General features: G+C 49.2%; 1 protein-coding gene across 1 annotated transcript in view; it reads right to left on the bottom strand.

Moving 5' to 3' along the window:
• COL6A1 (collagen type VI alpha 1 chain) overlaps positions 1 to 18619 on the bottom strand; it is a 69386-nt gene extending 50767 nt beyond the window's left edge. Inside the window, exons 1-9 of the mRNA XM_074968228.1 lie at positions 18275 to 18619; positions 17086 to 17215; positions 9106 to 9306; positions 3716 to 3875; positions 2603 to 2722; positions 2442 to 2462; positions 1560 to 1580; positions 1414 to 1458; positions 88 to 141 (exon numbers count right to left, since the gene is read on the bottom strand). Of these exons, the coding sequence (XP_074824329.1) occupies positions 88 to 141; positions 1414 to 1458; positions 1560 to 1580; positions 2442 to 2462; positions 2603 to 2722; positions 3716 to 3875; positions 9106 to 9306; positions 17086 to 17215; positions 18275 to 18383 (861 nt within the window). The 5' untranslated portion in view covers positions 18384 to 18619. The remainder of the gene's footprint in view (positions 1 to 87; positions 142 to 1413; positions 1459 to 1559; positions 1581 to 2441; positions 2463 to 2602; positions 2723 to 3715; positions 3876 to 9105; positions 9307 to 17085; positions 17216 to 18274) is intronic.
• Between the last annotated feature and the right edge of the window lie 3309 nt (positions 18620 to 21928).

The raw sequence follows: 21928 nt of genomic DNA on the forward strand, positions 1-21928 counted from the left end.
AGTGTTTCACACGAGCCATTAAGGGTCAAAGCGTAGCCTCTGGTTCAATCTCCCCCGTCAAAGCGCTGTGTGTCCTTCCCTACTTACCGGCTCTCCAGCATCTCCTTTCTCACCGGGAAGACCTGGCTTTCCTCTTTCCCCCTGAAACACAAAACATTCATCAATGTAGGACACAATCTTTATTTATATGTAGTTTTATCAAGTGATCCAATTTCATCCCCAGCATAACTCCCTGGTGTGACTCTCCTGCAAGGACAGTGGCCCCGGGCATGCTCCTTGTCATTAGCTTAATGTTTCTGATCAGCTGGATGTGTGTCTAATCTTATTGTCTACGACCAAATGACTTCATTTGCTTTGGGTCTGTGACAGGCTGCTCACCAACGAGGAGCTTCCTGATTCATAAACAGCGATACCTCCGGGCAGGCCAGCTCACTACATCTCTAGAGCTTCTGAGAGAGAGCAGTGTGGTCCACTGAGAAACTGGAAACTGTAGCCAATGGGCTCAAAGGATTTTGCTCCTGTTCTCCCCATGACTGGTTCCTTATTTCCCAATCTCATGTGTCATCTCCCACCCCAGCCTAGAGGGAGACTGGAGAAAAGCAAACATGGCGCTGACTTTCCCGCAGGAAATGGAACGTGATCCTGGCAATGACTGGTCGGTAAGTCTGACTTCTGCTCCTTTGAAGTAGAAACCAGTGATGTACGGCTAAGAGACCGTGTGGAAGGGGAACCCTTGTGAGCGGGCGTGGCTGCAGGAGTCACAGGGCTTGCCACAATGGATTGATTGGTGTTCAGTTGAGGGTCACCACCATCCTAGCTCTCCTAAGCTCAGGAAAGCACAGCTGTGATCCTAACACATGCCCCCCTTGGTTCCATTCACACTGTCCCCCTCTTCTACTTCCCACTGCTGGGAGCCTTGCTGGGGTGGTGGACCAGCGTCAGTGCTGCCTGCTGACCCTGGGGAGTGACAGGGCTGTCACAGGACTCCAGTGCCAGCTCCAAGGAGAGGAGTGGCCTGGCATGGCCCACCACTGGCATTTGGGAGTGTGAATAGCATCTGGGTAGGATCCCAGCTCTTCTTGCATGGAGGATGCAGCTGTGTTGTGGGGCTAAGGGAGGGCTGGCTTGTAAGCTCTCAGACAGCAGTGACTCTGGGGGGAGGGTGGTCTAACAAAGGGGCATGGAGTTAAAGCCACAGATACTGTTCTCTGCTTAGATCCTTAATCTATATTTTCTTGGCCGAGGCAGCCTTGCTCTGGAAGGCCGCAGGGCAGAGCACAAATCAGATGACGATTATGCCATGAGTATCCCTATCCAGTGGCCTCCCCATGTCCCTGGATCTCTGCTCTGGTGTACCCCATCTCAGCCTCACTCCCATGGCAGGGAAGTTGCTGGGTGCGTTTATTTACTGACCTCGTATCCTGGATCCCCAGGTGGTCCCAGAGGCCCTCTAGCAGGCTGCAAAAAACGTGTAATGATTAGAGCAGGGAAACGTGCACAGACATGGAGAAAGATGTATTCAATGCAAGCTAATGGAGGGCTAGTCGCGCCCCACTCACCTGGCACTCAAAGGAGCAGCACTGCCCAGAGAGAAGAAGAAAGCACAATGTTAGAGACATGGAGGGGCTGGGCTACCTCAGTTAACCTGGGCAGAAATTGAAACACTGAATTATCACCTTCCCACCACCCTAAACCCAGGAAGGGGCGAGCTGGACCAGACTGTAGGTGTCCAGGCAGGCAGTGCCCGACGGCAACTTACGCTGTTATAAGGTCAAGAAGAGCCTTGACATGCCACAGTCTGCAGGCTAGCCACTCTCCCTATACAGGGAGTCCGGGTTATTCTGATGTGATAATAAGATACCCGAAAGTCTCTCCCCCCAGTATGCTCAGCTGCACGCACCAGACCCTGGGGGCACGGCACTGTACGTTTGGGTGCGTGGCCAGGCTCCATCCCACTGGGTACTTGCTAGCAGCTAGCAACAAATGCTAAGAGAGGGCACACTGTACTTTTTGCCAGCAGGAGTAAGAAGAGCTACACACACACCCTCCCCCCGAGAGCTGAACTGGGCATAGGCAGGACACTTCAAGGCATGTCCGCGAAAGCTCTGCCTACCCCCGCGGGGCCTGGAGAGCAGGAAAGGCTCAGGGGTAGCTCTACAGGCCTGGCATAGTTTGTTCCCTACTGCCTGGAAGGGAGGAGTCACGCTGCGTCCCTTTACTGCCTCTGGGCTATAGATGAAGATAGGCCAATGGCCCTGGCTCTGGGCTCACTGTTGTGTAGGATGGAGTGAGAACAAGCTCTGCCTTTCATCGCGGCTCACAGGAGAGCCAGCTTGGCTCAGACAGCAAAGGAGAGGGGGCTAGAAAGGGAACACGTTCAGCTGGAGAGGGCAGTGGGCCCCTGCTGCACAAGTGAAAAGCCCGGAGAACGCAAGACTCACCATTTGTTCCACATTCTTTTTCTGAAATAGCAAAAACAATACAAACATTTGATGAGCCCCTTTAGAACAGTGTGGCCAAATACCCCGCGGCAGTGGGCTGGGGTAGACAGGAGAGAAGGGGGGCCAGGAGCACTGGAGGGGAAGAGCAAGGGAGTACTCACAATCATATCTATGATGGTTTCTATTGTACTGTCAGTATCTACCGGAAACTGTACAAGGCTGGTTGCTGTGAAGTTGCGCCGATAGCTGTTGTCCGTGGCTATAACATTCAGCCTTGGTTCCTGGGGTAAAACAGCAACAAAGCAGCAAGGTTGGACTCAAAGGAGATCAGGAGCTGTGATGCCTCCTAAGTGCCCTTCCATCCATGATTAACTCAAGTAACACGACTTGATGGCATTCCTAAATGGGCTAGCCTTGCAAGCTACAGTCTAGAAATGCCCTGCACATGCAAAGAATTCAGTGTCTCAGGAACTGCATCATCTGTCCTGGGAATAGGACAGTATTATCCAGGCTTGGGGAAGCGGCTGAGAAATTAGAGAGGCCGTGCCACGTTCTTGGCATTCAGGAAGCCAGCTGAACTTTTCCCTGGGCCGTGAACCTCCTCCTGTTTCTAGGAGGACCCATCAGCCAAACATGCTTGATCATCTTTAAATCATTTTGGGTACATCTACACTTCAGCTAGGAACGAGTCTCCCAGTGTGGGGAGACAGACTCGCACTAGCTGGCTCAAGCATAGCATGCTAAAAGTCACTGGGGTTGGGCCTTGTGTCTGCGTCTCTCTTGCCCAGCTGGCATACGCTGCCATCTTGCATAGCATGGTTCAGAAAGTGTCATACCTCAATTTCATCTCAGTGTCTGGGCCTGCTGGGATCTGATGCTTTTGCTCAGCCGAATGTAGAGGTAGGATCAATCATAACATTCGACTATGGAGCGGAATCCAAGTTTCCCCAGAGTTAAGGTGTGGGTGTCAGATCCAGGAGTTTGTTTTGGGACCCTCTGTGTTAATTACAGGCATTGGACCAGATTCTCAGCTGGTGTCAACTGGCATAGCTCCACTGGTACTTTATTTCTAATCGTCATTTTTTCCCCCCAGCTTCAAACTTTATACTCACTGGCTGCCCTTCCTGGAATTGCTGTCAGTCATGGGACCCTCTGCATCAAAGAGAGGATTAATTGACTCCTCTCAGTAATATCCTGTTTCTAATTATATTCCTTTCCACTCCAATTATGAAATACCTAGGCGATAACAAGGGCCACATTTGAGCAATTCATACCAGATGGTCAGGAGAAATGGCAATGGAGAACACTTTGATTCCCAGATGCTTTGCTTCATTGGCAGCATCTTCCAGTCCTCCACATGGCTCTTTGTACCCTTCCAAGGGGTGTCCATCTGTCACCACAATCAGGTATTTGTTCTCCTTCTGATGGGAGCCGCTGTAACAATTCAAAATGGTTAGCTGGGAATGTCTAGCTTTGATGAGTGCCCCCGCTTCTATTCTGACATGACCTACACTCGCTGTGTTTCACAGCATTATGGCAATGCCTGTTTGGGGTACATTGATGCACTCGTGACGGAAGGATTAATGATCTGCAGGTATACAGCACTGGAAGAGGGCAGAGTTCAAACGCTTGGCATCTCAGGCTGATTGTGCTGATGGTGACACTCAGGGAGGGGGGTGGGGAATTCACAGTGTTTTTCTGAGGTTCTCTTTTCTTGAGAAAATTTTTGCCTCATTTTTAGGACAATAATAATTGATCAGCATTTAACACGGATGTATTTCAATTATATCATAGATTGGACGCCTGGGAAGTCCTGCATTCCAAGTGATGAACTCCCAGTAACACAGGGATCACCCCCTCACACTTCCAACAACCTCCAGTACTGTACAAATCGTAAGTGTGAGATGGGGGTTGGACCAAGAGTTTGTAAAAAACTATTTTTACAATGTTGTCTCAATTTGTAGGGTTGTTTTATGGCTTTAACCTGAACCTTACTTATCCTGCAACATGAATGTAATAAAAGGATATTTGGAATGGAATTAGATTTCCTTGGGCGATGGTTTAATACTACGTCTAAGGATATTTCTATACAGAGAACTTGAATTATTAAACCAACAACACACTGAGCCAGATCTTTCCCTTTTCGTGTCACTCGGCAGCAGGAAGCAGAAGCAGCCAGATAAACATTATTAATGACTATTTACACAGAGCGTATACGCTGCATTTCAAAAAGAAACACAATGCTCATAATTTAATCCCCAGACTATCTAACTACACAGTACGATATCGCTAAACTCAGATCCACAAGTAACATCTGTGTAGACAGCAGCTTAACTTCCAACAGGAAACACTTCCAATGAAGGGACACAGAGGAGAAAGGTGAGTGCAGTACTTGCAACCCCAGGCCAAGCTGATCCGCTAACTTTTGACGCAATCTGGAAGGGAAGGTGGGTCAGGGAGAGCACATGACAATTCCTCATCACTGCAGAGAACAGAAAGCCTTTTACTGGGGAGTGCAGTAACCCACACTTGCAGTTTCAAGTCAAGTGTCAAAAGGACCAGGATGGCTTTTGTCAGCCTGGTGGAGAAAGGCAACGCTCCAGCTGAAGCTAAGCGCATGGGCATTAAGCTGTGTGCACTCACACATGAAGTAAGGGCATCCGTTAGGTTCTGTGACATAATGCCGAGCTTTTCTCGTCACAGCACAAGAGGTGTTGCTTCTGGTTGCCATCTATGGGAATGAAAATTTCAGGCCTGAGTGACAAGACGGGTTAACCGGCATGCTAAGAAGCATACAGAACTGGGACGGACACACAGAGTCTCTGACTTCACCTATTACAAACAGCACGTCCTAATCTAAACCTGATTCACTGGTAACCGGGGGGTGTCACTAGCTTCCTGCTCCACTTTGGCTTACCCTGAAACAACAGTTCCCAGGAGACACACCGACTCTGCCACTGGAAGCCTGAGACCTGGCTGGCGGGTGTTGCTGGAAAATGGCTCCTCTGCTTCCCGCACTGAATGGGGCTTGCAAATGCCTGGGCTTGGTTTGCCATGAGGCGGGAGAGAGAACCGCCGAGGGGCAAGTCTCTCAGGTAGCTGTAACGCTAACTAGTCTGAGGACTCTTTCCGTTTCTGTTGGGAATATGCTGTACCTGCTGCTGGCAAGCAGCTCCATCCAGCTCCCATTGGAGTCCAAGGCAGGGTGCCGACTGACTTTGGGAAGGGCTAAGCAGGCCCAAATTGACATAGCCTTTGTGGTTTGCTCTACATTCATTGGTGACTTTCAGTCAAACTCCGATAACTCTTAGAAAACAGCAGACTCCTTTCAAAGGGCCAGCAGCACTGCCAGACCCCAGTGTGCAGAAACCAGGAGTCAGGCCCCCGAATGGTGAGACTGGCTTACAAACCATGAGAGTCTAAAAAACAATCCTCCTTGCACTCTGTTTATTCACCCTTCTAGGTTTTGAGCCTTTCGGGCCCATGTTTTCAAGCCCTTCCCTGCCATCAGGAGGGCTAGAAACTTGCTTTTTTGTAAAAAAACGGATTCAAGTCAAGTCCTCTGTGGAAAGGCTGCCAATTACAGGAAAGTGGATGGCGGTGAATCACTTCATCTGAGAGCCAAGGACAACATTCTCTCTGCCATCTCTCTCTTTGGTTTGGTTCAGAGAACTGGCTTCCTCAACAGCAGTGTCGCTACAAAATGTACTTTTGTCATCGTCGGGTTTACACTGCCAGACTTGCAGTGTCCTAGGTCTTTACCCAGGCAATCAGTGATGTCTTCCCCAAATAGACTCAGCCCACCTGCTGATAGTGTGGGAAGGTCCCATTTCTAATTCTCTTCTGAGGGTGAGGAAGCTCTAGGCCTCAAACACTGACTCTCATTCAACCTCACCTGTCCTGATTGTGCCCTGGGCAAAGTGGGGCACCACTCCAGGGCAGCTGGCCCGGGTGGCTGGGGCAATTCTGTCACTCTCATTCTGAGATACAGTTTTCTGAACTGCTGGCCTGCTCCCATTATATAAAGCTACATACAAATTGAAGATCATGTCCTAAGAGGTGCTCTTAAGACTGGTGCAGATTCAGTCTCCTTAGAGAATGAGACCCAAATCACGACCCATGTGAGCTGGTTAAAGGGGTTGGCTCCTCCCTGAGCCACATGAGGGAAGGATCCTCTCCCATTAGCTCAAGAATCCAGTATGTTAATGGAGAAAGCTGGCAGATACTCTTCTCAGTTTACCTCCACAACAGAGCAACTATGCCGCAAACTTTAGCACTGAACTGTGCTGCTTTCGCAGCAACAAGAAACACAGCAGCGCAGACCTGGGATTAGCGCTGGGAGGAATATTTCTGGCCACAAATGCAGATTCAGTGACATCAAAAGGTTTAGTGAATTCATGTCGATTTCACCAAATTATTTTGGTTGAACTCCCCTCCAACTCAAATTAATAAAAAAACCCTCAAAACATTTTGAGTTTTCAGTTTAAAATAACTTTTCTTTTCCAAATTACCATTAGCTTTATTAAAAACCATCAAAAATCTTCTAAAATGTAGAAAGAACACATTTTGTTTGACCTTAACATTTTTTCCAACTTTTCAATTCACTTCAGGTTCAGCTTGAAGCAAATTCTTCTTTGGGGATTGCCCACAAACTGGGAAATCGGTGATTTGCCCAGCTCTCCTTGTGAGGCTTACCGAAATCTGGATGTTTTACTCACTGACTTGCTCTGTAATTGTTCTGTGACCCCTGTCCCTGCCTGTCGCTGTCCCAACAGTGTCTCTTGGGACTGCAAAAAAGCTCAAAAAGTGGAGGGAAGGAACTGGGGAAATTTAATTCAACTTTTCAATTCACTTCAAATTTAGGCGGGGGGGTTCAATAAAAATAATTAAATAGAGAAATGGAGAAGTTTTAAAATGTCTAAAAATAGACATTTGCAAGGTAAATGTAAATTCAATTGGTTTAGATCGATTTTGTAGACTCAGGTTGTGCGCTCTACTGGACTATAGAACTGCATATTCTTACTAGAGCAGACCTCCCTCCCCTCCTACAGTTTCTTACCCTCACTTGGGTCTTTTCTTGATCTAGGCCCCAAACATACAAGTGAGTCAGTACAAATTGAACTCTGCACCTTGTGCAGATCCCCTTCTATGACCTGAGCCTTGGATTGCAAACTGTCTGGGGAAGACCCTTTGTCTTTCTGTAGGGTACCTAGCGCAATGAATCCCAACTGGGGCCCTGGGAGCTACTGTAATACAACTAATGAGGGTAAATCCATCCTCATCATTGTATCCACTCATTATACTCCACACCTGAACATAGCCATTATATGAACAACATACCTCATACCTCAATGTCTGTACTTTGACCCGTTAACCTTTTACCCCCAATTGGGGATATTGCAGATTATGTATTCCTTTCGCCATCCAATCCTAAACCGAACTTTGCACCCCTTGATAATCTGTACATTATTCCCTGATAAACAGGAACTTCTGTGCTTAAACTCTGTGCCGTTTTCTTTTTATTTTAACATCTTAATACAATTTTTAACTAATGAAGGATTTCAAAAGGAGGCATGTTCCACATAGAGATGGAATCCCTTGTGTGAAATGCTGAGAGCTCCTTAGAGAAACAAGGTCGGGGAGGTAATATCTGTTACTGGACTACCTCCTCTTGGTGAGACAGACAAGCTTTCAAGCTGACACAGAACTCTCCTGTGGGTCTGGGAAAGGTACTCAGAGTGTCACAGCTACAGACAAAGTGAAACAGATTGTTTAGCATAAGTAGTGAACACATATTTCAGGCACCATTCAGGGTGAAGTGGCCCATTCGCTCCCCAGTCAGTATTCAGAGAGGTGAGCCTTGTGTGATGAGCTCTGCCACACCTTTATGGCTACATTTGGGTAGCCATACTACTGGGTCCAAAAAAAGAATTAGATAAGTTGATGGAGGACAGGCTATTAGTCAAGATGGTCAGGGACACAACTGCATTCTCAGGGTATCCCTAAACCTCCAATTGCCAGAAGCTAGAAATGGGCGACAAGGGATGGATCACTTGATGATTCCTTGTTCTGTTCATTCCCTCTGGGGCACCTGGCATTGGCCACTGTCAGAAGACAGGATACTGGGCTAGCTGGACCATTGGTCTGACTCAGCCTGGCCGTTCTTATGTTCTTATGTACATTTGCAAAAAGAGGCTCTAGTCAATATTAGAGGTACAATTTTTCCACATAATTAACTGCAGGCACAATTAATTGCGCCTGTAATTACACCCATTTAGAACTACAGCCACCCGATTGTGTCCATCGTGGACACAGTCACTAAATTATGCTCAGAGCACTTGAGCCTGGCTGAGGTGCAGCTAAATGTAACGGGGGGCAGATCCTTAGCCGGTGTCCATTGTCAGAGTTCTGTTGAGATTTCTCCCAGCTGAGGCTCACCAGCGGTCTCCTGGAGTGTTTTGGAGGTAAACAGAAACAAAGAGCCCAGAGAAGCGAAGGGGGAAGCGCCCTGGTGGAGTCAGACCATAGTGCCTCTCCAGAACGTTTCAACCGGCAGCAGAGAAGGACTGTGTCCCAGAACAAGGACAAGGCGTCTCCCAGCCCACCTCCTTCTCTCTCCTCTGTGCTCCTTGGGCACTGCGTGGGAGGCACTGTTCTCACTCACCGGATGAGCAGCTCCTCAATCCCTCTCTTGATGGCGCAGTCCGTATAGGTGCCTTTCCCGATGTAGTTCACAGCAGACACTCTGCTCTTTAAGTCATTTTGTCCAGCGGGCATTCGTTCAAGCCCTTTGATCAGCACGACCTCATCGCTGTAATGCAGAGCTCCGGCATTCCACACCAAGTTCCGGTCACACCGGTAATACCTGGAGAGACAAAAAGGGACACCCACCCTCAGTGTCTGCTTCCCTCACCCCTGCAGTCCCCTCCCCTCATCACCGCCATGGCCCCCTCCTAGGCCCCACACATCTCTGGCTTTGTCTCTCTGGCGGCGGAGTGGCCCTGTACAGACCTTCTGCTCTCTCAGCTCTACCTAAATATTGCCCTGACTTCAGCATCTTACTGACTTACAAACAACATCCTCGGTAATGGTGCAGCCTCTGCCTCGGTCAGAGGCCTTCCTCTCTAGGTCTTTCTTTCAGGTCTGTCTCTCGTGCGATGCAGGGGATGAAGGATTAAAGGACTGGAAAACATGCATTATGGTGACACTCCAGGAGCTCAGTCTGTTTATTTTAACAAATCTGATTAGCGTAAAGAGTAGATTAAGGGTGACTTCATCACAGTCCATAAGTATCAAGATGGCGGATAGAAGTTTGAAAAGAGAAGTCTCTTCAATCTAGTAGACAAAAGTACAACAAGATCCAGTGGCTAGAAGTTGACGCTAGAGGCTTTCATGGTGTAAATTTTTAACAGTGAGGATAATTAACCATTGCAGCAATTTACCTAGAGACATGCTGGAGATTCACTGGAGATTTTAAAATCAAGGTTGGAGATTTTTCTAAGAGATTTGCTGTTGTTCAAACAGGAACTAATTCAGGGAAGTCCTACGTCTAGATGATCACAGTGGTACCCTTTGACTTCATAATCTGTGAATAAACCTGGGCGTAGAATCAGTTCCTTATGCACGTTTTTAAGGCTGAATGTGTCTCATGTATCAATTCAAAATGAGAAGAAAATTCTCGGTGTAAATGGGTGTGCATAGAGGGGTGTAAATGCATGGGTGTGAAGATCGGTGCATGACTGACACTAAACTGGGAGGAGTGGTAGATATGCTGGAGGGTAGGGATAGGATACAGAGGGACCTAGACAAATTGGAGGATTGGGCCAAAAGAAATCTGATGAGGTTCAACAAGGACAAGTGCAGAGTCCTGCACTTAGGACAGAAGAATCCAATGCACCATTACAGACTAGGGACCGAATGGCTAGGCAGCAGTTCTGCAGAGAAGGACCTAGGGGTGACAGTGGACGAGAAGCTGGATATGAGTCAACAGTGTGCCCTTGTTGCCAAGAAGGCCAATGGCATTTTGGGCTGTATAAGTAGGGGCATTGCCAGCAGATCGAAGGATGTGATCGTTCCCCTCTATTCGACATTGGTGAGGCCTCATCCGGAGTACTGTGTCCAGTTTTGGGCCCCACACTACAAGAAGGATGTGGAGAAATTGGAGAGAGTCCAGTGAAGGGCAACAAAAATGATTAGGGGACTGGGGAACACATGAGTTATGAGGAGAGGCTGAGGGAACTGGGATTGTTTAGTCTACGGAAGAGAAGAATGAGGGGGGATTTGATAGCTGCTTTCAACTACCTGAAAGGTAGATCCAAAGAGGATGGATCTAGACTGTTCTCAGTGATAGCAGATGACAGGACAAGGAGTAATGGTCTCAAGTTGCAGTGGGGGAGCTTTAGGTTGGATATTAGGAAAAACTTTTTCAGTAGGAGGGTGGTGAAGCACTGGAATGCGTTACCTAGGGAGGTGGTGGAATCCCCTTCCTTAGAAGTTTTTAAGGTCAGGCTTGACAAAGCCCTGGCTGGGATGATTTAGTTGGGATTGGTCCTGCTCTGGGAAGGGGGTTGGACTAGATGGCCTCCAGAGGTCCCTTCCAACTCTGTTAGTCTATGATTCTATGATTCTATGAAATGTATATGAATAGAGGGTAGAGTAGATGCATGGGTGTGAAGATAGGGGTTTGTGTGTGAATATATGTGGGGGGGGAATGCTGAGACCATAAGGCGTCTGACTCTTGTTATGGCAACAGGTGCCATCCCGCCTGACAAGGAGCGTGTCTCAGGAGAAGGGTTTGCACAGACGGGAAGCTGACGTGGCCTGTCACGTTTGATCGCTCTCCCGTTTCCCCATCCTGTTCCATTTTTCCTCTTTGTAACTCTAGCACCCTCTCTCCACCCCACTCCCCCGAAAAACCCTATCTGGGCACTGATTATTGCTAACCCCTCATTCATGGGCCATCTTGCCTTCCCTCCCATGAGGTCAATCCCCGCCTCTCTGCCAGGGAGTGTCGGTGCCTGGCCCACCATGCCATTTGGTGCATTGGCTGGCAGTGCGCACCATTGGCTGGCTCTATGCATGGCAGGATGCAGGAGCCCTCACCCTCTGGCACCCTGGAAGCCGAGTTGGCTCCTGAAGTAACCCCCAGGTCTCCAGCATCCTGGCCGCAGTTCCTGGGAGAGTCCCATCCCAACTGTCATGTCAAGCAGTACACGCGGGGCTAGGCGGTTTTCCATACCCAGTGAGAGCTCTCCTGACATGGACTGGCCAAGGAGAGCCCATGTCAGAGCACGTGGGACGGGGATCCTGACCCATTGACACAGACTCCATTGTTACTGAGATCTGTTGAGGAACCAGCAAAAGGCCGGGCCCCTGGAAATTGGAGTGTCGTTGTTGTTAGGCAGGGAGGGCTATAGGGTCTTGCTACGAAGTTCTGCTGTCCAGGGTGTGCTGCCATGGGTCAGCTGCCATGGGCAAAACCAGCACGCTGGTGAAAGGCTGGGGAAGGGAGTCTCGGAGGAGAAGAGAGGAACATCAACCCCCATCGCCACAGCGACAAACTTCTCAGCCACCTTCCCTGATGCTTCTAAATGCCAGATCCTCCTAATCCCTAGGCCAAGCTCCATCACCTTCTGGACAGCTCCCCTGCCCTCCTGCATCAGCCAGCCAGCTTCCCACCCCCTCCTCTGCCCCGCCACAAAGCCCATCCTAGACCCCCATGAATGGTGCACCCACAGCATCCACATGCGCCACCTTTCTTCTGTCTCTGAGCACCTCTGCCCAGCCTCGCACCCAGGCAGACATCCTCCCCTACAGACCGGGTCTCTCCTGCTTCAGCACTGCCGTGGTCCTCCCCAGAGAGCGCTACCCTCCACCCGCCCTCTCTCCTCCATGGGCTGGCGCCTAGAGACCCATCGGAGCCCTTTGCCTCCCTCCATCCCCTCTGGACAAGGCCACACTGACCGCGCCAAAGAGCAGAGTGGCAGGATCTGTCCCCACCTCTCCACTCTCCTTCCGCACCGTCTCCCTTCTCCCCCGCCCCCACCCATCTCCCCTGCCTGCTCCCTTATCTCGGCCTCTGCAGCAGGGTCCCCTCCAGGAAGATTTGCCACGAATATTAATTAAAAGTGAACTCCTTGTTCTCCACCACATACCTCCCCTATCCTCCCCACCGCTGGCATGAACACTGCCCTCCTGTCAATCAGGGGCTCAGCGCTGGCTTCTCCTCCACTGGTCCCACACATCCAGGCCAGGTCCCCGTCATGCCTCTTCTGCCCCCCACAACGTTCCTAGACGCCAACCGTTCCTTTCTGTTCACACAGCTATGCTTCGATCCCAGCCCTCTTCCTGCACCCCGGCTGCTAAGGCCATCAGCCTGAGCCATCAGCCCCCTCCCTTCGCTCGCCCCCTGCCACTGCATCGCATTGAGGCGTCTCGGCCTGGCCTGAAAGCCGCTCCCCAGCAGTGGCCGTCACACACTTTCCCACAGACAAGCCCCGAAGGGCTTTAATGGAGCCACCTCAGCACAAAAATGAGCTCCCCCCATTCTCTCCCTCCACCCCAGTGTCTGGCTGCACCCACCCGCCTGCAGGGCTGTCACGACGGCATGCCGGGCTCCGGCCGTGCAGCCTGGGGGGGCTTCTCTCCAGCCTGGCCCAGCAGCAGCGGCTCACTCTGCTCCCCTTCCCCGATGGATTTGTACGACGGACCGGCGGCCTGCCCCTCCACAGCCCGGCAGCGTGGCCACTCCTACCAGTGCGCAGCGAGTGCGAAATGCTCCCCACCCACACTGCTTGCAGGCTACAGCCCCCCACCCACACTGTGCATGGGAGTAAATGGCTGCCCAGGTCACAGGCGGGCCTCCTACACCTCAAAGGCACACCTGGAGGCATATCAAGAATAGGGCCCAGCAGAGCCAAAACCTAACGGGGAATCCCCGCAGGGGTCCCACAGGGAGGCTGAGCCTGCCCGGGAGGAGCCTGGGAGATTGTGAGGAGCGGCAGAGTGAGATCCAGAAGGCAAAATCAGAGCGGAAGGGGGCTGGGGAGCTGGGTGGGCGAAAGGAGAGAAGAGTTGGAGGGTGCAGTCCGGAGCGGAAGGGGAAGTGGGGAGGAGTGGTGGGGCAGAGATCGGAGTGGGAAGAGCAACACAGGAGAAGACATGACACCCCTGCCATGATGCTCTGAGTGTGGCACGTGGGAGGAGGCGAGCAGCTGCTGGGCAGCATCGGGCAGTCTAGGCCCAGGGCAGAGCCAGGAGACGAAGGAGCTGTGGACAGCTGCGGTCTGTTGGAGCCAGAGCGGGCGAGGCAGCAGGAGGGAATGGCTGTGAGGTTTCAGAGGGAGGGACAAGCGTGGGGGGCAGATGTGGTGACCCAGAAGAGGGAGGGCATGGAGAGATAAAGGAGCGGAGGGAGGAGCAGACACCGGGACACGGCAGAGGGGTGTGACCAGAGCCCTGGGTGCCTGGTCATCATTACTGAACAGATGTGCAGCAAATCAGCCAATGGATGACCCAGCGAGCAGTAAGTTAAGCCAAATGGTTACAGGAATCAGTGAAGGAACCAGATAAGAAAGGGGGCGAGGTGGTTAGCAAAGAGACAATACTTTATTCCCATAGACAGTGTGAGATCAGTGGAGGTGCAATGAGCAATCAGGTGTGGGGAGAAGCAGTCAGTGGGGAGTCTGAATAGATACCATAGAAGATTAGGGTTGGAAGAGACCTCAGGAGGTCATCTAGTCCAACCCCCTGCTCAAAGCAGCACCAATCCCCAACTAAATCATCCCAGCCAGGGCTTTGTCAAGCTGGGCCTTAAAAACCTCCAAGGAAGGAGATTCCACCACCTCCCTAGGTAACGCATTCCAGTGCTTCACCACCCTCCCAGTGAAACAGTGTTTCCTAATATCCAACCCAGACCTCCCCCAGTGCAACTTGAGACCATTGCTCCTTGTTCTGTCATCTGCCACCACTGAGAACAGCTGAGCTCCATCCTCTTTGGATCCCCCTTAAGGTAGTTGAAGGCTGCTACCAAATCCCCCCTCACTCTTCTCTTCTGCAGACTAAACAAGCCCAGTTCCCTCAGCCTCTCCTCATATGTCATGTGCTCCAGCCCCCTGATCATTTTCGTTGCCCTCCGCTGGACTCTCTCCAACCAGGGCATTGTCATTCCCAGCACTGGCTGAACACCTTCATGCTCCCTGGAACGGACTGTGGGAAAGGAAACTGGGACTGCCATACGCCCAGGACAAGAGCCTCGAGGGGTTAATCTAGTGGGGAGCTTCAGCCCTATGTTTTAGTGGGGACCCTTAGCTTGGGGCTCCCTTTCCAGGACCAAGAGGAGAGAGTCTCCCATCTCCAGAATAGCAGAAGCCTTTGATCAGGCAGAGTCATTACACCAGAAAGAGCTGGATAAGGAGGCTGAAGGGACAGCCCTGTATCCAACCCCAGCCATTTGCAAAGTCTGTGCCCAAACTGCCTCTCCTGCCCCTCCTCCCTCCACGCTGCACATCTGGGCACCAGCCTCCTGCCGCCCAGGGGAACACGAGGAACACTGAGCATGTGGGCTGGTGTGGGAGAACCAGCTTGCTCATGGCTCTATGTACGGAGCTCACCAAGGAGATGGGGATGGAAACTGGGGCTCTCAGACGTTCAGAGAACGATGGCTGGGAAAATACAGGGGAAACCACTCTCCCCAGTGCTGGGGACCTCTGCGGATGAGGCAGGAAGGAATGAACTACGTGGCAGCCCTCAGGCCCCCCTTTGGGGAGCCAGCTTTGAGACAGGGCTCCCTTGAATATTTTCCAGGAGTCACTAACATCTGTGACATTTCTGTCCCCAAAACCTCCTCCCCACCCCACACAATTCCATCCAGTCCATATTCTTCCCCACTCCAGTCCGTCAGTCCCTCCACCGGGCCCCACCCGGCTTCCTCACCCCCAGCACTTCATGGAGGCTCCCTGGTCCTAGGTCCCAGTAGACCCCTCATGGGGACACTGCCAAGCGCTGTGTCAGGACGTGCTGGTCCCATTCTCCCCAGGGAGTGCCCATGTTATTCGTGAGCATTGCCCGCCCACGCCAGGTGTCACGTGTATTTAACAGGATGGGAGCTAACATTTCTAACATTTCCTGGCACAGACGTGTCCCCAGCAGGGCAGCCAAGCCTGCAACCTGGGCCGGTGGGCTTTTGAGCAAGGGGGCAGCAGGTTCTTTCCTGTGTAGGGCTATTGGGACGGGGAGAAGTGGATCCTTTGGTTCTGGGGTGACAGGGTTTGGGGTTCTGGGATGACGGGGTTTCCCCTGACTGCAGCAGGTCTCCTCGAGTTGGTGTGGTGGGTTGGGTGAGGAAGGCAGGTCCTCGCTGGCTGGAGTAAGGGGCCAAGTGGGAGGACAGACCCCCACCCAGTTCCAGTGCCTCAAACTTTAGGCTTGGGCTTGGCAGACACACCCCAGTGAGAAGAGACATGGCTTGCAGCAGCTGGGCCCTCCGTCCAGTGCTCCTCCCCCTCGAGAAGTGCTGGAGAGGCTGCCAGGGTGCGGCAGGGCGAGGCCGCTGTGCCATGCCCTCCATGCACTGGTGGTGGATGGAGAAGGGGAGTTATACTTGCAGCAGCTGCCGCAGCTGAGGCAAGCCCATCTGCAGCCTGGGAGCTACCCACTTGGTGCAGTGTCCCTCTCCACGAGAGCGAGGGGCTGTGCTGGTTTGTGGGATTCTAGGAAAGGCTTTGCAAGGAAACGTGCAAGGAAAAGCCTCTGTTTAATAAAGTTTCTCCTTCTGTTACCAAGGTGCTCCTGCCAGCCCCACCCAGCAACATGGTGTCCGGGAGGGGGACCTCACCAGCCCTGCCTGGGCTCACCCCCAGCCCACTCCAGCTTTCCCGGCAGCAGAGCTGGGCGGCACACCATGCTGGACGTGCGCACGATGCTGTGCCGAGGCCCTGCGGCTCCCGTCCTGCGGAGAGGGCCCAGCATGCACCCACGCTCCCCTCGCAGGGTGTGCGATCACAGGGCGCTGCACATGCCCAGCAGAAGGGCTGCGGGGTGCAAGCGACTGCGCGTGAAACCGAAGGCGGAGGATAGGCCAGGGCCCAGCTTTGATTTTAAGCACAGGCCTCAATTATTTCAACTACTCTGATTAAGCCCTGGTTTTTTAAAAAATGATCCCAGATGATCATTCTGCCGTGAAACACGACAGCCACACGACCGTCCCCACCACAGGCCTCCACCTCCGGGAAAACGCAAAGCAAACCACGTGGGGCAGCAAACCTGGCTACACCAAGCATTGCTGAAGGAATACTGCCACCTGCAGATGGGGATGGAGAAGTGCAGAAAACTCCCGTTGCAGACAGGAGAACACTCAATCTAGCAACTCCAGCCAATGGTCCCAGAATGAGCGCATTAAACCCTTCGTTGCTGCAGGCAGTTTCTTTCCATTTGTTACATAGCCATACACATAACGTTTCCCGTGTGCACACAGTGATCACCAGCTGACAGCCTTAATGCAAGACAAATACAAATTCCCAAGCAGAGTCCCAAATCTTACTGGTGTCACTTTTTCTCTTCTGGCGAATCTATTCTGGTGAACACCCATGGAAAAGTAAAATAAAATAAGCAGTGCAGAAAAAGTAAAAGCTTTCAATACAGTTACCTGTCTGTTAGCTTGTCAATGAACCGGTTGGTAAATGTTTTCACCTGTGTAACTAAGTCTCCAAATGGCTTTACCCTTAAAGCAACACTTTCTGATGTATCCAGAACAAAAAACAGATCAACGGGGCAATCTGTTCAAAAACAGAGAGACAGCAGGTTTTAAGCACTGTGTTACTGCATCTTCCAGTTATGCTACAAGATATGTCATGGTGGATTGGGTCTCCCGTGCATCATGGTGAAGCATGTGTATTCAAGAGACATAGCCAATGCATTTTCTACAGTACATGTGCAGTCTGTATCTCTATTACATTGTTACATTTTTATACTAAGTTAAAGTTTACAGCTTGCAAATAATAACTCAGTGTGTCAGAATTACAAACATATGCACACACTCACACTTACATGGCATTTGTGCTAGGTTGGATTGAAAATGAACATATATTCAATAGATTAAAGCCAATGAGGACACACTGTCTTTTTCTGAAAAAACTTGGTATTTTTCTTTACATTTACTGTGATTTTAAAAATGAAAGATTGTTTTCCCAGGCTTCTAAGCGCTATATTTATTTAGAGATGAATTAATTCATTGCAATGAAATATCAGACAGATACTATTTAAAATAATGTCCAGATGTAGGGTTACATTTTCGCTTGTATACATTTTCCATATAAAGAATAATCATTTTTAAAAGTCCCTATACAAAGGAATTTTCTTTGCAACAGGAACACAAGAGATTATTACAAATAAAGGAAAAAAAACCCAAAATATGTTTACAGATTTTGATAAAATTCTCATCAAATATTTGTGAAGTACTCCGGAATATTATCCTCTACGTTAGTTGTTTTTAGTCCCCTTCTTTGCTAAATACCAACCAAAAATGATCGCATATGAGATGGGACAGAGCTGAAGATAACTGGAAAAAATGGCTTCAGGATAAACTGGGTAGGTGGGTGATGGGAGCAGGTAGATATTCAATAAATATGGAAGAAATAACTAATCAACAGACATTTGAAATATACCTTTTTTTAAAAGTTCAGGCAAACCTAAAGTTACAACAGCATAAACAACCTGAGACGTCTGTTTAGCAGTACATGGCATACAGATCTGAAGGCAGATCTCGCCTTTAACAGTCTAGAAAACTATCCGCACAGGAAAGGAAAAGAAAGTACACCCCAGAGTGACATTCTTACCTTGAAAGGTTTCAATTCTGTTGACTATTTCTGTCTGTTGAGCCAGCGCCCCGCTCCACAGGAAACAGACTTGAAGCAAGAAAGTGAACAAAAAGTTTGCTAACTTCATCTTGCTAATTTCAGATTTACCATTTATTACTTGCAGAAAGGAAGGGAGGGAGAAACGGAAGGAGACAGAGGCCAGGAATGGCAGCAAGGAATTTTTATCTTAGTTGGGAATTTTTTCTAATTTTCTACTCTGTCCCTGAGTTTCTGTGGAAGGAGGCACGGGAGAGGGAGTTAAGATGAGGAGGAAAGTAGCAGGAGCTGCCCAACTCCAGAGGGGGAGGGATCTCAGAATGTCAATTTCAGTTGATCCTTAGCATAACCAGTGAGTTGCTGAAACACATTGTCTTGGGGCCATTTCTTCTTTTCAGCTATGGTTGTGCCTGCAAAACCATCCTGATCTGCATCAAAACATAATTTAGTTCTATTTAAAAATATTTTGCCACCCGCTTCCCCCCGTATATCTTGTATCTATGTTGGCTAATGGGTTACGGCATAGCCACAGTGCTGCTGTTCTAAAAAGAAGAACGGGAATGTCGCAAGCCTAAGGATATAATCCACACCATTAAAAAAACTCTCTGTATCATTTTTGTGCTCATATTTATAACCCCACGTTGGGCCTGTCCTAGCATCGTTACTCAAAGCTCCACTGAAGTCTGTGGGAGTTTTGTCAACATAAGGACTGTATGACTGGGCCGTCAGTATGTTTTATTATTGGATGCTCTTTGGCCTTCCAGGCCAAGAAATGTTCATCCCAATTTCCTAGTTGTTTTGTAAATGTATCTTTGGGAGTTTATCAAAGTGCAGACTGAATCCTGCAAGCGCCCTGCTCCTTCCCCTTCCACCCATGGTGACCACCCAGTGCCCAGCATTCCCACTCCCTGTGATGAGAACTCTCACAGGACCAGGGCCTTCGTGTCCTTCCAGAATAGAGACATGGGGCCTCATTCTGCCCTGGCCTGCACTCTGGGGAGTCACACGCCTGAGCACAACAGGAGCTGAGCAAACATTGCTATTCTGGCTTGCAGAGATGTAAACGACTGCCAGATGTAGAGCAGTGACAAACTGGGTCCTCTAGCTTCTCGCTTCCAAAGGCAGTCCCTCAAAGCCAGGGCTGACTTCTTTTGCTGATTCCTACATGGCCAACACAGCCATAAACACAACAAGGCAGAGGTATACAAACCAGACCAGAGAAGTGCACCCATAAAACAGAGGCACAAGTGCCCCCCCCCAAATCCAGAAAATCCCCTGCCCCTTCCTATCAGAGGAGAGGAGGGAGATTCCTCACATGGTCCTTAATCCACCTCCTCTGTGGTGGGAAGGAGATGGGACAGAAATTGCAGCTGGAATAGAGGAAGGACTAGTTGGGGACACTGAGGAGTCAGCAAAAGAGTTGAATCGTAATAGTCACATGGTTAAAATATATTCTGGAGCTTTCAAACTTGGGAGCCTAAAGATAGGCCCCTAAATCCATATGTAGACACCTAGACCAAAATGGTCTATTTCCGAAAGTGCTTAGCACTGCACCTCACCTGGACTTCAGTGGCATTTGGAGTTCTCAGCTCTTTGCAGTCTCCGGCCACATTTAATACGGGTGGTCACAAAGGGAGTTAGGAGCTCAATGGCAGACATCCAAGTTTGATGATTTTGGCCACAAAATATAAATGTCCATGTACTAGAGTGAGAAGCTTAAAACCAAAAAGAGGTGACCTGAATACCTGTCAGTGGAAGAAACCATTTGTATAGCCAGGATCTCTGAAACATGGTGAAATGACCAAAATCAAGGTGACAATGCAATACCTGCCTTGAACTATACAGAAGGAACAGATTAAGTTGCAGAGGCTGAAGACCTAAACCCAAAAGACTGAACAGCATCCTAAACACTAAACCTAAAAGATTCCAGAGCATTTAATGGACATGATTTCTGAGTGGAGAGGACCACACAGGTGAGTCCAAATCCTACTCATGGGAATATAACTATCCTGGTTACATTACTGGTTTCCACTTGTGGAAAACGATCTTGAGTGTGCAATGCTAAGGGAGATCAAACAGGCAGGTAACAATAATAATGACTGAAACTTCCTGCATATAAAGTGGTCAAACATTGCAACATGACAAAGTTTAAAGAAGGGTTTCAGAGTAGCTTAAAGAAGCAATTCCTTCACAACTTGAACCAGGGGTAGCCAATAGGTGCCAAATCTGGACCACCAGACTAGAATGGACTCCAACATATTTTATTTATTTATTATTATCATCATTATTGAGGTTTTAAAAATTTTATTTCCTCTGGAGTCTAGACCTTGACTAAACCTTGACCAAGAAATTTGGACTTTGACAAAAAATAATTGACTACCCCGACTTCAACCATTGCCTCGTGGAACAGCTAGTACTAGAGCACAGAACTCTCGAGGAGAGACTGTTCTGGATTTAGTCCGAAGTAACACCATAAAAGCTGATTCAAGAAAAAACCACAGGGTAGGGCTCATAATAAAAACTAGCATGGTGACATTAAACTTTAGAAAAGGGGATTTTAAACAAGGAGGAAACTAGTTTAAAAGACCCTGAGGTCCTTTAAATTAAAATCCCTTAGATTCATGGAAGCTACCTAACCAACCACAGCATTTTCCCAGAGGGCATACATTCCCCTCAACAACAAAGGACCGGGAGGCAAGAAAATAAAGTGTAACTACATGTGGCACCTTAGAGACTAACCAATTTATTTGAGCATGAGCTTTCGTGAGCTACAGCTCACTTCATCGGATGCATCACTTCATCCATTCATCATGCATCCGATGAAGTGAGCTGTAGCTCACGAAAGCTCATGCTCAAATAAATTGGTTAGTCTCTAAGGTGCCACAAGTACTGCTTTTCTTTTTGCGAATACAGACTAACACGGCTGTTACTCTGAAACCTGTAACTACATGGAAATTCAGTCGGATATTTGAACCAAACAGATATTCTTTGAAACCTGGAAATCCAGCCCGAAGTGACACCCATAGAAATGTACCTCAACTATGGCAGGAAGAGGTAAGATGGATATTTGAAGGCTCAGAGGCAATTTGAAGGCAATTTGAAGGCAAACAAACAGAGAGAATCATAAAAAATATATTCTTTCAGTATATCAGAAGCAAAAAGCCTGCAAGAGACCTGATGGGTTAAAGAGGATAAGAACAGTGCAGAAAACCTGAATTACTTCATGTCCACTGAAGGTAAGACAAACCATAATGGACTTAATCTGCAACAAGGGAGATTTAAATTAGATATTAAGAAAAACGTTCTAACTATAAGGATTGCTAAGCTCTGGAACAGGCTTCCAAAGGAGGTTGGGGAATCCTGATCATTGGAGGTTTAAGAACAGATTGGACAGACAGCTGTCAGGGATGGTCTAGATTTATCTGGCCCTGTTTCAGTGCAGGGGGCTGGACCTGATGACCTCTTAAGGTCCCTTCCAGACCTACATTGCTATGGTTCTACTTTTTTGCATTAGTGTTCACCATAGAGAATATTGCATAGATGCCCACCCCAGACCAATTGTCTTCAGCTAAAAAAGAGACCAAATGATAAATTAAATAGCAGCAACTCACGTGAACGATCTGATACACACTCCAG

The sequence above is a fragment of the Natator depressus genome, chromosome 11 (assembly GCF_965152275.1).
Source record: "Natator depressus isolate rNatDep1 chromosome 11, rNatDep2.hap1, whole genome shotgun sequence".
NCBI lineage: Eukaryota > Metazoa > Chordata > Testudines > Cheloniidae > Natator > Natator depressus.